This window comes from Eubalaena glacialis, chromosome 3 (assembly GCF_028564815.1).
Source record: "Eubalaena glacialis isolate mEubGla1 chromosome 3, mEubGla1.1.hap2.+ XY, whole genome shotgun sequence".
In the NCBI taxonomy this organism is placed as follows: Eukaryota; Metazoa; Chordata; class Mammalia; order Artiodactyla; family Balaenidae; genus Eubalaena; species Eubalaena glacialis.
The window spans coordinates 75507248-75521309 of NC_083718.1; the positions used below are offsets into that span (position 1 = coordinate 75507248).

Genomic DNA, 14062 nt, shown 5'->3' on the forward strand with positions numbered 1-14062 from the left:
CTGCTGCAGGAATTAAAAATGGTGCAACCGTTATGGAACACAGTATGGAGGTTCCTCAAAGAATTTTTAAAAAGAACTACCATATAATCCAGCAATCTCACTTCTGAGTATACATCCACAGGAATTCAAAACAGGATCTCAAAGAGATATGTGCATGTCTCTTTGAGATCCTGTTTTGTTCAGGAGCATTATTCACATGCTCCTGTGAATAATGTTCACTGCAGCATTATTCACAGTAGCCAAAAGGTGGAAGAAACCCAAGGGTACAGCAGATCAATGGATAAAGAAAATGTGTTACATACATTCAACTGAATACTATGCAGCCTTAAAAAAGGAAGGAAATCCTGTTACATGCTACAATATGGATGAACCTCGAGGACATTATGCTAAGTGAAATAAGCCAGTCACAGAATGGCAAAGTATGATTCCATATATATGAGGTATCTGAGTAGTCAAAAGCATAGAAAGAGAAAATGTAAAGGTGGCGGCCAACAGCTGGGGGGAGAGGGAAGAAGAATTAGTGTTCAATGAGTATAGAGTTTCAGTTTTGCAAGATAAAATTTTAGAGTGATCTGTTACACAACAGTGTAAATATACTTAACATTATTGAATTATACACTTTTAAACGGTTAAATATGTGATGTGTTTTTAACCACCATAAAAAAAAAAACTTTGAAAGCACATGAGAAGAGAAAAAGATGCCAAAGACAGACAACAAATTTTAAAAGAAAATCTATATGGCGAGGGAACCAGTGAGAAATGGGGAAAAGAGAGAGGAAAAACACCAGTCAAATCAACAGTCCATATATTTAGCTCAGAGCTGCAGGTGTGGCACTGGGGCAGGAACAGGAATCCATACAGCTGCTGGAACCCCAACTCAAAAGATGAATCTGGCCAACCTCAGGCCAATCCCTTCACTCCAGGTGCTTCCCTCTCTGTGAAATGAAGACAATCTGCACTGTTCCACGCAGAGCTCCAGAGAGGATCAGGGAGACTGGCGTCTAAAGGGCCTGGCGAGGCATAACCCATTTCACAGACGTAAGGTACCATGATCCTTATAGTAACTGCTTCTCTCTGAGGACGAGACACTGCTCAGGGCCAAGCTGGAGGCCTGCATCTTGCGAATCCACAAGAGCATCCAGGAACCAAACTCCACAGTGTCCTGCCCAACTTTAGCCTGGCACCATTCAACACAAAAGGACAGAGTCAGGCACAGTCTTTTACACAGAGATCACATGCCCTAGTTCTCGACAACTGTAATTACAGGCAAGACAGCTTTTGAAAGGGAGAGAAGAAAAGAAAATAGCAGCCTGGACCTAGCAGTGAATTGGGGGGTTCAGGGTAAAACACACACCCAAAGTTCTTATTGGTGGTCAGACTAAACAAGTGACTGGACAGCCAGACCAAACAGCTTTCTGGCCAATTCATTTCTCCATCTAATTTAATGAGCTGCTCATTAAGCACCAGAAGCAGGTCACAGGGAACGGAGCTACTGGCACATGGCCAGTTGGGCTGACAGGTGATGAGGGAAGAGGAGACAGGGGCCACACTCCAGCCCCAAAGGCCTCCAGATCCCATGCATGGCCAGCCCCACCACACACCCTGACCCTCCGTTGCTTCAAGGGGATGTTTTCCTGTACCTCTGTTCCTTCTACAAAGTTGTATTTCTGCCACTGACTCCCTCACTGGGGAAGCTCCATGTCCCTACCTTTTGGTTCTCCAGCTGGGATCATCACCCAAATTAGGGAGCAGCACAGCCCTGGGCATGAATCCCAGCTCCAACTATTGACACCAATTTGATCTAGAATTAATTATTTAATGCCCCAGGCTTCCATTTCCTCATCTACAAAATTTAACAATAATACCCTCACCTCATCTAGAGTAGCTACAAATAATAACATTATTTCCATATTAAAAGGCCTAATAGAGCACCTATCACATAGTAAGTACTGAATAGTAGCTATTATTGATAGCTACTATTATTAATATTTATTACTGTAATAATGATAGTGATATTAGCAACAACATATGCGCTGTCTCTTAGTCAAATATGAAGAAAAGAGGGACTTTTTTTTTGTTGAAACCCCAAGGTCACAACCATGATGAGAGCAGTAACCTATCCTCACAAGAGCAACACCCCAGATATGCTCAGCTGAGGCCTTGGTGCTTTCTACCTGAGCAGGAAGGTGAAGGAAGAGAAGAGGCCTGGGGATACTGAATGCCAGGCCTGAAGCCAAAGGTGTGATGCATTTTGCATGTTCTCACGAAACCAACTGGAGAACTGCATTCAGGCCACATGCCCACCACTTCTAGACCTCTATGACTCTCTGAGCCTCAGTTTACTCTAGAAAATGAAGGAAACATGACCCCCTACTTCACAGCTTATTATGACCATTAAATGAACTCATGTGAAAGTGACTCATTTCTATGTCCATGAAAAACAGTATTGCTGTATTTAATAGTAGTTTCAACAAATTCAACTTAACAATAAAAAATGCTGAAGGGGCTTCCCTGGTGGCGCAGTGGTTGAGAATCTGCCTGCCAATGCAGGGGACACGGGTTCGAGCCCTGGTCTGGGAGGATCCCACATGCCGCGGAGCAACTGGGCCCGTGAGCCACAACTACTGAGCCTGCGCATCTGGAGCCCGTGCTCCGCAACAAGAGAGGCCGCGGTAGTGAGAGGCCCACGCACTGCGATGAAGAGTGGCCCCCGCTCGCCGCAACCAGAGAAAGCCCTCGCACAGAAACGAAGACCCAACACAGCCAAAATAATAATAATAATACTAATAATAAATAAATAAATAAATAAAATTTAAAAAAAAAAATGGTGAAGGACTGGGAGGGCCAAAGCAGTGAAAAAATTATTTTAGTAGGCTGATGAACTGCTTAGGGAAACAGAAGCAAACACACGAATTTTCTTCCCAAAATTGCTGTCATTGAATTGAGGTTTCTGTTGCTCAGATGAATTGACTGAAAGTAAACCTGGCAAAAAGCAAAATGAAGCTCCCAACATCTATATGTTTTCCACTGAGGTGAGTAGATTCTTCTAGAAGACAAAGATCCCAAACCAGGCTGCATTCAGGATGACCAATCCAGCCACCTCCGACACCGATTCTCTCCAAAAAGTCATTACAATTTGTTTGACCAATCCCAACCCTATCTTCGAAACGCACAAATCTAATTTCCTCTGTTTCATGACAGAGCACATGGGCAAATTCCTTCACAGTGATCAGAAGACAACTTAATTTTTATTCCACCTCTGCTCCGCGTACCACAGACTCCGAAAGCAACAGGTCGGAAAGTTGATCAAACTCTATTCTAGAGTACCGGAAATGGCAGAAGAGAACCCACACACATTTCCAGAGCCTAAAGCAACCAACCAAGGAAATTCTGTTGAAATCCCACATTTATTCTTAAAAATTTAAGTAGATCCTCTTTACGTACCACAAAAAAAGCTTTACTTTTTAAATGCTTTGAGCCAATTATCAGCTAATTACTAATACTAAACCTTTTCACTAAAATCTTTGAATAAAAAAGATACTTCACCAGTCTCTCTCATTCCCTGGCAGAACCCACACAACCTCAAGGGTAACGTGTCTCAGTTTGAGAAGCAGCAGGTCACAAGAGAGGGAGGGTGGTAGCCCTCCAGCCATCATATATCCATTTTACCTTGGTCCTTAATCAAGATCAACCACCTAACTCAGAACAGCTCCCCTGGACCGTGTAGGGGTCTTGCAAAGAGTGCAGCCATCCATTTTGGTACCTCCAGTACTTTCTAAAAGGGCGGACGCTTGAGTTCCAGCTCCACACAGCCCCACCTCCAGCCACTCACCCGGATCCGACGCATGGCAGCCACAATCTCCACTCTGCTGTTGGGCCTCGGCACGTCCAGGCTTCCGACATACTGTGGGGAAAGAAGCAAACACTCACTGAGAAGAGGGACGGCAAATGTCCCTAATCACAGAATGTTAGGGCTGGAAGGACCTTTGGAAGTCATCAAGTTCATCTTCCCATTTTACAGATGAGGAAATTAAGAGCCAAAAGGATGTCTTGAGACTATTTCTAACTTTATAAAAAGCAAAACAAGAAACTGCTTCCTTTTCATCTCGTTCTTAATCAGAGATGCAGCCAAGGACTGTGTTTAAACAAGCAGTCTTCTGAAACAGAAAGAGTTGGGTATGAAGAATCTCCCACCACTATCTTTGTGGCAAGCTACTTTGCCTTTGTCTCAATTTCCTCATCTGTAAAATGGGATTTCAGTAAAGATAAAATGAGCTAAGGTATAAATCTCTTACACAAATCTGGTCTGCATGCATTAAAGCCGTCCAAAAGAATAAAAAAGATGAATATCTACTTTTCTTAATTAATGGAACTTCATTGAGTTAGCCCTGGATGTTATAGAGACCTCACACATTTGAGTAATTTCCTAAATGGAGAAAAAGAATGGACTAGTTATGTATTAAAAAATTTAACTTGATTAAACTTTTAAGTTAATTTTAAAACCAAATGACATACAGGTTGTCTAATACTGTATATAATTTCTTGCTGTACACTATTCAAATAATGCAGATATATGCAAAAGAATAAAGTCCCCCACTGTCAACAGTTTGATGTACATCTCTTTTTGTATATTAATGGACACATATATATATTCATAGACACCCAGAGGAATTTCTTTTATGTAAAAAGATTCATACTACTCACGTTGTTCTGCAACTTGATTTTTTAACTTTAAATATAACTTGGACATCTTTCTCCACCAACGCATACAGGTCTATCACATTACATGTGATGGCTCCCCTGATGACTGATGGACACTTACCCTAGGGCACTATTACAAAATTGTTTCCACAAACCTCCTTATCTACACACCTTTGAGCTCATCCAAGTAGCCCTTTAGGCTGGATTCCTACAAGTGGGATTGCTGGATCAAAATTATAGATTATTTCTAGATATCATTACTTAGCAGGATGAAACAAGAAAAGAGGACAACCCAACATTTATTAAGCACCATCCCAGTCCACACTGACCCACTGGAATTTGTCTTTCCTTTTTACACACACATATAAAATAGCCCAGAGGATATCCTGAAGTTAACAGCTCCAGGATAATTTAAAAGTCTACGCAACCAAAGACTGCATTAATAGAAGATAAGAGCAGGACAGTCATTTCTACAGAAAACATATTTCCTGTGGTTACGGGAATAAAAGGTTCTTCCTGAAATTTGGAGTTAAGGCTGGCCCCAGTGAGGAGGGTTTCAAAAACTAAATACTGGGAAGGGATTTCCCCTAGTACTGATCCACAGTTTGTGCTGCTAACACACTCAAGATCAAGATTCCGAGCAGCCTGTAGGAAGTCTGGGCCCCAGATGGACAGCCTCACCACAGCAGGTAAACAAAGCCCCCTCGATCTAAGGATCTAAGCGTGCTGTCAGCTTTAACCATGGCTGGTGTTTCTGCCCTCTGAGCTCTGCTGGGGCCCCACCGTTTGTCAGCATGTCAGTGGCCCACATAAGCCAGGAATGACGTGAGGCCGGGTTTGTGATTGCCCAACTTCAAAGCACCCCCCCTGCCGGGGGCAGTTTCCGTGCTCCCTCTCCTGAACGCTGCACGCCTGATGGCTCTTGCCCTGAACTCTGAGCAGTCAGGGCTGACTTGGCAATCAGACCTTCAGGGCTTGTGTTCCCTCTGGCATCACATGAGAGCCTGGATCTCAAGACCGAGCAAGGTCACCCATTACAGGTAAACCTGGAGGACTGAACGGTCCTCCCACACTGATCCCTGCAACCCCAGGAAAGGGCCTGCTACCCAGTGAGGTCCACAACTGGGCCTGAATGCAGATGCCCAGATGGGTCCCATCCCCATCCCTTCTCAAGAAGGGGCCCCGCTGGACTGAGAATCCCAAAGCATTCGGGGTACAGTGAGGATGGAAGCAACACAGACAGAATGGAGAGGCAGCTTTCTAGCTCTGGACAAGGTTTGCTAACAAGCGAGTAGCATCCTGCATGTGAAGGCACTCACGTGAGGACACCCAACATCTTCATGCTATTAGTGCCTCCTTCACGCCATCAGCCAACCTGGTACATGTGCACGCATACACCACACACCTTCACACACACACATCAGGGCACACATGTTCACACACCTCATGTGCCACATGCATACACATGACTGATCACCTCACACACACCCCCCCCACACACAAAGCATGCACACGGTCATCCCACACTCACTAACACATCCCACTTGTATTCACACCACACACTCACTCATCCTCCTTCCCAATCATGTGAAGAAAATCATAAATCTGTCTTTCTGAGGAGAGTCTGGAGCAGATAACCCATCTCTACCATAGCTGCACCTTACGGTTATTCAAGGAGATTAATAGGAAACACGAAGTAGGGATCAAAAGCCAAATATCCACACTAATCACGAACCAAAAAACAGCGACAATTTCAGGGAAGCAGGGGAGGGGTCAGAAATCCCACTCCTCAGGGCAAACCCAGAGAGTACGATAAGTGATTACTGCCGTTATGTACATGTATAACAAAAAAAACCGAAAAAGTATCTCGATACCTAAACATTACCACCTCCACAACTAACTTCAGTCCATTCTGAGGCTCCATTTTGGGCAAAGTGTAAGACACAGTCGTAGACCAGACCCACCTGAAAGGTGGTTCGTACAACCACACAAGTTTAAAAATATCAGGGCCTGCTTCCTTTTCATTACCACCTAGAAAGAAAAAAAAAAAAGAAACTAGAAGGAAGATGCAAATTGTACTAAGTAATCAACATATGAGATTTATCCAAGTCAGTTTTTTATTTATTTATTTATTTATTTATTTATTTTATTTTATTTTTGGTTGCGTTGGGTCTTCGTTGCTGCAAATGGGCTTTCTCTAGTTTCAGCGAGCAGGGGCTACTCTTCGTTGCGGTGCGCGGGCTTCTCATTGTGGTGGCTTCTCTTGTGGAGCACGGGCTCTAGGCACACAGGCTTCAGTAGTTGTGGCTCGCAGGCTCTAGAGCACAGGCTCAGTAGTTGTGGCGCACAGGCTTAGCTGCTCTGTGGCATGTGGGATCTTCCCGGACCTAGACTCGAACCCATGTCCCCTGCATTGGCAGGCAGATTCTTAATCACTGTGCCACCAGGGAAGCCCTATCTAAGTCAATTTTATCTGTGGCTTCCTCTTCCAATGGAAGAGGAAGGTACGTGAGTGCCTTCACATGCAGGATGCTACTCACAGAATAAGCAGGAGTTAAGTGCAAATAAGGTTAACCAACGGACTTCAGATATTCTTTGTAAGTTTCCAGAAAACCTCACCCTTGGTGCTAGGTTAATACCTCATGAAGTTTTTTGTTGTTGTTGGTTTGTTTTTTGGTCGGTTTTTTTTTCCCATTTTCTTGCTTCCACCCTATTTTCTGGAGATTAACTTCTGAAGACAGTGATAAACTGAACTGTAGTGTTTCCTGGTACATGAATCACACTAAAAGCATCAAGACATAACAGCTTAACACAGTCACAAATATCATCGCCACCCATCGACTTGTTAGACTTTCTGCCCTCGCCCTTGTCAAGGAACTCCCTTTATTTACAAGGTTTCTGTCAAGTGTTTCCAGAGACCAGGAAAAAGCTTATGTATGAATCAAAAATAAATGCATCAGATGATTCTGCTTGTGATAATGTTGGAGAAACTGGTATCCTCAGGCTAGGCCTCCAACAAACTCTGGACAAGATACAAAGAAATAACTGCATAGAATGTACGAAGAGTGAACTATGGATACATATAAACTATGGATATTAGTTAATTATAATTTATCAATATTGGCTCATCGATGGTAACAAATGCACCACACTAATGCAAGATGTTAATAATGGGAAACTGGGCGGGGGGGGGCAGGTTGAGTGGGTATATGGGAACTCTGTCCTCACTACCCAATTTTTCTGTAACCCTAAAACCACTCTAAAAAAATTAAGTCTGTTAATTGAAATAATAAAAGTAACTTTGAAGGCACTGGAGAGAGACCAAAAGCAGGCAGAGACTGGCAGAGAATCAACCCTTAAAAGGAGGGAACCACACTAGGGAAGACCTGGTTTGTGCAGTTTTGCCCAATAGCACAATCCTGCAAGTGCTGCCTTGGCTGCCTGGAGCTTAGGCCAAAAGACTCACTCAGACGGCCTGGGGAGTTGGTCACTAGAGCCTGAAAGTGAGCAGAAACTTCTGACAGAAAAGGAGCCCCAATCGTGCATAAATCCCACTCAGGTCTTGGATGACCCCACCAACTGCACATGTGCAAAGGAGGCTCCAAGGAGTCCAGCAGAAGGTGGCAGCTGCTCACCTCAGCGCAGGCAGATTTAGGATTTAAGACCAGCCACATCAACTGTCCTTAAGAACAAAAATCTACACTCTTCAGAAGAAGACAGCAGAATCTTCTGTCATGGGCTGTAAAAACCCCACTGACTGGCCAATGCAGGCAAGGCCATGGCGAGAGACCACAGTGCCACATTCTCCTGGGGTAAAAGGACAGGGCCCCCATAAATGGGCACAATGTAAAGGTCCCTGGATCTCTGCATTCCCATCTTACATCTCTCTGAAAACCACTCACTGCTACAGCCTCAGCCCAGAGCACATCCATGTGAGGTTCAGGAGGACACCCCTCCTGTTACAGAGATAGACAATGAGGCCTAAAGCAGTTAGCAGGTGGCAGAGAAGGGGCTTGTTCTCCCCCCAGCTCCTGGGTCCCAGTCCAGGACCCTCCCCACTGCCTGCATTCTTATTAACTCTCTCCCTTCGGGTCCCAAACCTGGCCTGGTTTTTATTCCATCACCCTGCCTACCTTCTCATATCCTTCAGGTCTCCTGGCCACACTGAGTTCTCTCTCCAAAAATACACAGAAGCAGTAGAAAATCTGATACGCTGCTTGTATCTAGAAATCACCAGCTGTGATGGGCCCATCTGAGTTAGTCCCTTAACCAATCTTCTGTCCTGATACCTGCTAAAAACTTGGAATCATAGGTGCAGACAATTTCCCAAAAGGAACCTTAGGAATCACGTCCAAGGTTATGTCACAGAAGAAAGATTAAGTAAGAACATATGAAAAGCATTTAGCACAGCTGGGTATCCTGCCAGCACTTAATAAATATTCACCACTATGACTCCAACTAAAGTTACTCTTTTTCACATCATGCTGTATCCTTCCCAGCATTTAACATGGTCTGCACTTAGGGGTTTGCCTCATTTACATGGTCACCATCTGCCTTGCCCAGTAGAATGGAAGCTCCTTGAGGGCTGAGACCTTGCCCTCATATTCCTGCATTCCCAGCCCTTAGAACAGGGTCTGGCAGAGTAAAACTCAAGTATCTGCTGAATGAGTGCGGGGTAACTGCAGCCCGCAGAAGTGACCTGTCCAAGGACACAGTTCATGGCAGAACTGGCATCGAAGAGCCCGTTCTCCCGACTCCAGGCCAGCGCGACTGCTCCAACAGGAAAGTTCCTCCTTGCCTGCAGAAACTGCTCTCGGTGCACAGCTGAGCGTCCTGCTGAGCAGGATTACGAATGTGACCTGGGTGAAAGTTCTCGCCTCATTTAGCATCGAACAAAGCAGCATTAACTGCAGCAGCAGCGGTGGCCCCAGATTCCAGGGCACGCACTCAGCCAATGACCTTCTACTAAATGCTCTGGGGGAGGGAACCAAAAAGAGAAAAGCTGCCTCGGGGTGCCCCACACCCCACTTTTGCAGCCTGCTCTGTTCTCCAGGTGTTGAGGTGTGCAGGAGGGGGAGTGGGGACTTAGAAGTACCCATATGGACATTTACCAGTGTTCTTACCACCGCCTACAACAAGACAGAAGCCTCAGTGCAGGTTCCCCTCTCCCCGCTCCTCTCCCTAACCGCCCCCAACACCCACACACCAGAAAAGCTTCCAAAATGCTTGAAATGCAGCTGCACACCATGTCTTTATTTATTTGTAGTCTAAGAGGAATGAAGCACTTATATTTCTTCCTCTCTCTCCCAGCCCATCTGAAAAAGAAAGTACTATTTGAAGGCCATCTGATGCGACTGTGTCACTATTGATCAGGGGCTCAGCGGGGGCCGATGAATGTGCCGGAGATCACAGCAGAATCCTTCCTGCTCCTCAACATTAAGGGGCTGGGTGCAAAATAAATAGTTGTGGTGACTTGTCTTTATGCTAATGCCTTGCAATTCTCTAAAAGGCACAGAGGGTAAGACTGAACCATGCAACGTGCCCATGGAGAGGCTGCCTCTTTGAGTTATTTTAGTCTCCATTAGCAAAAGCTTAGATGGGTTGGCTTCATCATTTCTCTTTATTATGAGGACTCTGAATGATAGAGCAAAGAGGAGAGAAAAAAGCAGTAAGACAGAAACCTGTTCTAGTCTTTCAACTATTAGCTCTTGAATGAAAGCCTCAGCTTCACAATTAAGATCTCTCGCTTACATCACAGATGCAGGCATGGGGCAGGGGCTAGGGCTGCATCCTGGTCAGGGAGTGCTTTCCATCCCTGCCACCTGGGATGCTTACTTAGACTGCAGGTTATTTCTCCTATAGGGGGGAAAAAAAAAAAAAAAAGGAAAAGGGGGAAGCCCAGGGCATAGTGAGAGGCAAAGAGAAACACTGACATTCCATGATACTGAAATCACCTGTAGAACAACCGGGTAAGCCAGGAATGGAGAGATGAACAAAGAACATGAGAAAATCATAGGCAAGTCAGACCCAACAGCTTAAGTGGCCTTAAAGGTCATTTGATCCAACCCTTCATTTTACAGAAGGGAAAACTGAGGCTCAAAGAGAAGAATATAGTTTGTGAGTGGCGGAATCAGAACCAAAGTAGGTCTCCCTACCTTTCACTGAAACACTCATACTTCAGTAGGAAATAAGCATTCAGGATGAACACAAGCCAGTGTGCCCCAATAAGGCCTGGTTCACTACATTAAACTCAAATTGAGCTGGACAAGTAAGCCTGTGTACAGACACCAGAATGATCATGAGGTCAAAAACAAACCAATGAAAAATTTCAGGGCATGAAGATTTGCAGAAAAAGGAAAAGGGATCACCATTTGATTCACTGAATGACATTGGGAATGGAACTGAAGATGTTCATTATGAAAATGGAGCAATGACACTGAAGGAGGAAAAAATAATCCCACTATTGGAAAGGACCAGGGAACTGAAGAAACACAGAGATGAGGAGACCCCAGGATGATGCTAGAGAGGGATTTCCCAGTACCAACACTCTGTACCTGCTAGATTCTAAGTATTTAAACTCTCCAGGGCTTCCCTGGTGGCGCAGTGGTTGAGAATCTGCCTGCCAATGCAGGGGACACGGGTTCGAGCCCTGGTCTGCGAAGATCCCACATGCCGCGGAGCAACTAGGCCCGTGAGCGACAATTGCTGAGCCTGTGCGTCTGGAGCCTGTGCTCCGCAACAAGAGAGGCCGCGATAGTGAGAGGCCCGCGCACCGCAATGAAGAGTGGCCCCCACTTGCCGCAACTAGAGAAAGCCCTCACACAGAAACGAAGACCCAACACAGCCATAAATAAATAAATAAATAAAATTAAAAATAAATAAATGAAGCAAATAATTTAAAAAAAAAAAAAAAAGAGTATAAACTCTCCAAGCCTGTTTCATCCATAGAATATTGCTAGTATCTGTACTGCCTATAAGTCAAAGTTGTCATAAGAATCAAAATTAGATAATGCAGACAAAAGTATTCTAGTTTTTAAAATATCATACAACCATAAAGAGATGATATTCTTTATATCATTATGCTCTTTCTTTGTGGGCCAAAAAGACCCTGAGGAGGCAGAATTTGTAGCTCTACAATAATCCTGTCTTGGATTCTCACAGACTAACGACTCTGCACAAAACAAGGTAATTCAAAATGCCACAGAGTTAATGGGAGGATGGAATCTAGAATTCAACCCCAACAGGCTCAAACAAAAGGGAAGGGATGAATGGCATGAGCAGGGAGTGTCACCAGTGACCAAGCTACACAGACACTGACAGACTCCCGCCCCCCCCAAGGACCACCCCCAGCAGGGAGTGGCTAACTATGACACTGCTCACAGAACCTCACAGAATAGGCTCAGCTTGAGGTACATACCTTGTCACGTTTCCCTCCAGATGAACAGGCTGTGACCAGTAAAAGAGTTGGGGATGCAGGATCCCTAGTACAGCGGTCATTTATCACTGACCAAAATCCCACAACTAGTAAAATTTCCAGATAACTGGCACGTACCGCCATTTAAATACCATCCTTTTCTCTATTTTTCTCTCTTTTCTCTTTCCTGACTGGAAATTGTCCTAAAATATATTATACTCTTCCCTAATAATTGAGACTCTGAACTAGAATCCAATGTATTTCTTCAAGATTCAGAATAACCATTATATACATCACTTAATATATAAGCTAATATCAGCAATGACTCCATGAGAAATGTCTCCAGATTACTACTATGTCTTTTGAGTCCTTGAGGCTGATTTTTAGGATTTTTCTAATGCTTCCTACACTGTTAGCAGCAAGAATGATAACAATATGCCATATATGCTTCTGCTTTTAACAACTGTCCCCAAATCCTCAAGTACTAGCAAGACAAATCCAACAACATATAAAAAGGATTATACAATGACCAAGTGGAATTTTTCCCAAGAATGCAAGGTTGGTTCAATATATGAAAATTAATTAATGCACTATACCATATTAATAGAATAAAGGACAAACACCAAATGATCTTCCCAACAGACAAAAAGTGTTTGACAAAAATCCAATATCCTTTCATGATAAAAACACTCTACAAACTATCAATGGAAGGAAACTTCCTCAACCTAATAAGCAACATCTACAAAAAACCCAGGGCCAACATCATACTTGATGGTAAAAGACTGAATGCTTTTTCTCTAAGATCATGACCAAGTCAAAGATGTTCATTCTCATCACTTCTATTCAACATTGATCTAGAAGTCCTAGTCAGGGAAATTAGGCAAGAAAAGAAATAAAAGTCATCAAGACTGAAAAAAGAAGAAGCAAAACTACTTACAGATAAGATTTTCTATATAAAGATCATGTTAATACAGATATATACACACACACACACACACACACACACACAAAACCCTATTAAGACCAATGAATGCGTTCAAAAATGAAGAAAACAATTCTATTCACAATAGCATACTGTAATATTCAAAAAGAGTAAAATGCTTAGGAATAAATTTAAGTATAAGATGTACAATGAAAATTATAAATCATAATTGAAAGAAAGTCAAGACAGCATAAGTCAATGGAAAGACTTCCCATGTTCATTGTTCAAAAGACTTAATACTGTAAAGATAGCAATACTCTCCAAATTGATCTACAAATTCAGTGCAATTTCTACTAAAACCTATACACTGTTTTTACTACCAGAGCTTCTGATATCAAATGTGTGGGTTTTTCACACCAAGTAATTCTCCACTTCTCTGCAGACACCAACTGGGTATCCTACAATTTAATTCAATTCTGACACTAACTACCCAGAGTTAGCACAGACCCCGCAGTTAACAGCTCAGTCCCACAAGACTGCCCCGCCACTTCAGACGCCAATCACAAGTCTTCCGTCTCGTGTACCTCTGACCAACCAGCTATAAATTACGGGTTCCTATGACCCCTCTCAGGTTTGATAATTTGCTATAACAGCTCACAGAACTCAGGGAAACACTTTACTTACTAGTACTGAATTATTATAAAGGATACAAATGAACAGCCAGATGAAGAGATGCATAGGGCAAAGTATGTGGGAAGGGGAGCAGAGCTCTGGTAAGCCTCTCTGGGCACACCATCCTCCCAACACCAACCTGGAAGCTCCCCAAATCCCACTGTTTAGAAGGTTATATTATATAGACTGGCCATTGAGGCTGGACTTAATCTCCAGCCCCACTCACCTCCCCTGAGGTTGGGAGGTGGGGCTGAAAGTCCCAACCCTCTAATCATAAGGCTGGTTCCTCTGGCAACCAGCCCCCATCCCGAAGCTATTAGGGTCCCACCAAGAATCACCTCATTAGCATCAAC

At 43.7% G+C, this 14062-nt stretch overlaps 1 protein-coding gene across 3 annotated transcripts in view; it reads right to left on the reverse strand.

Moving 5' to 3' along the window:
- C3H1orf226 (chromosome 3 C1orf226 homolog) overlaps positions 1-14062 on the reverse strand; it is a 309505-nt gene that overhangs the window by 226113 nt on the left and 69330 nt on the right. For 2 of the 3 annotated variants that reach the window (XM_061183173.1, XM_061183172.1), the window contains exon 2: positions 3833-3904. In XM_061183173.1, coding sequence (XP_061039156.1) covers positions 3833-3904 — 72 coding nt within the window. Of the gene's footprint in view, positions 1-3669; positions 3694-3832; positions 3905-14062 lie in introns of those variants that run through there. The other variant, XM_061183174.1, reaches the window with a different exon arrangement.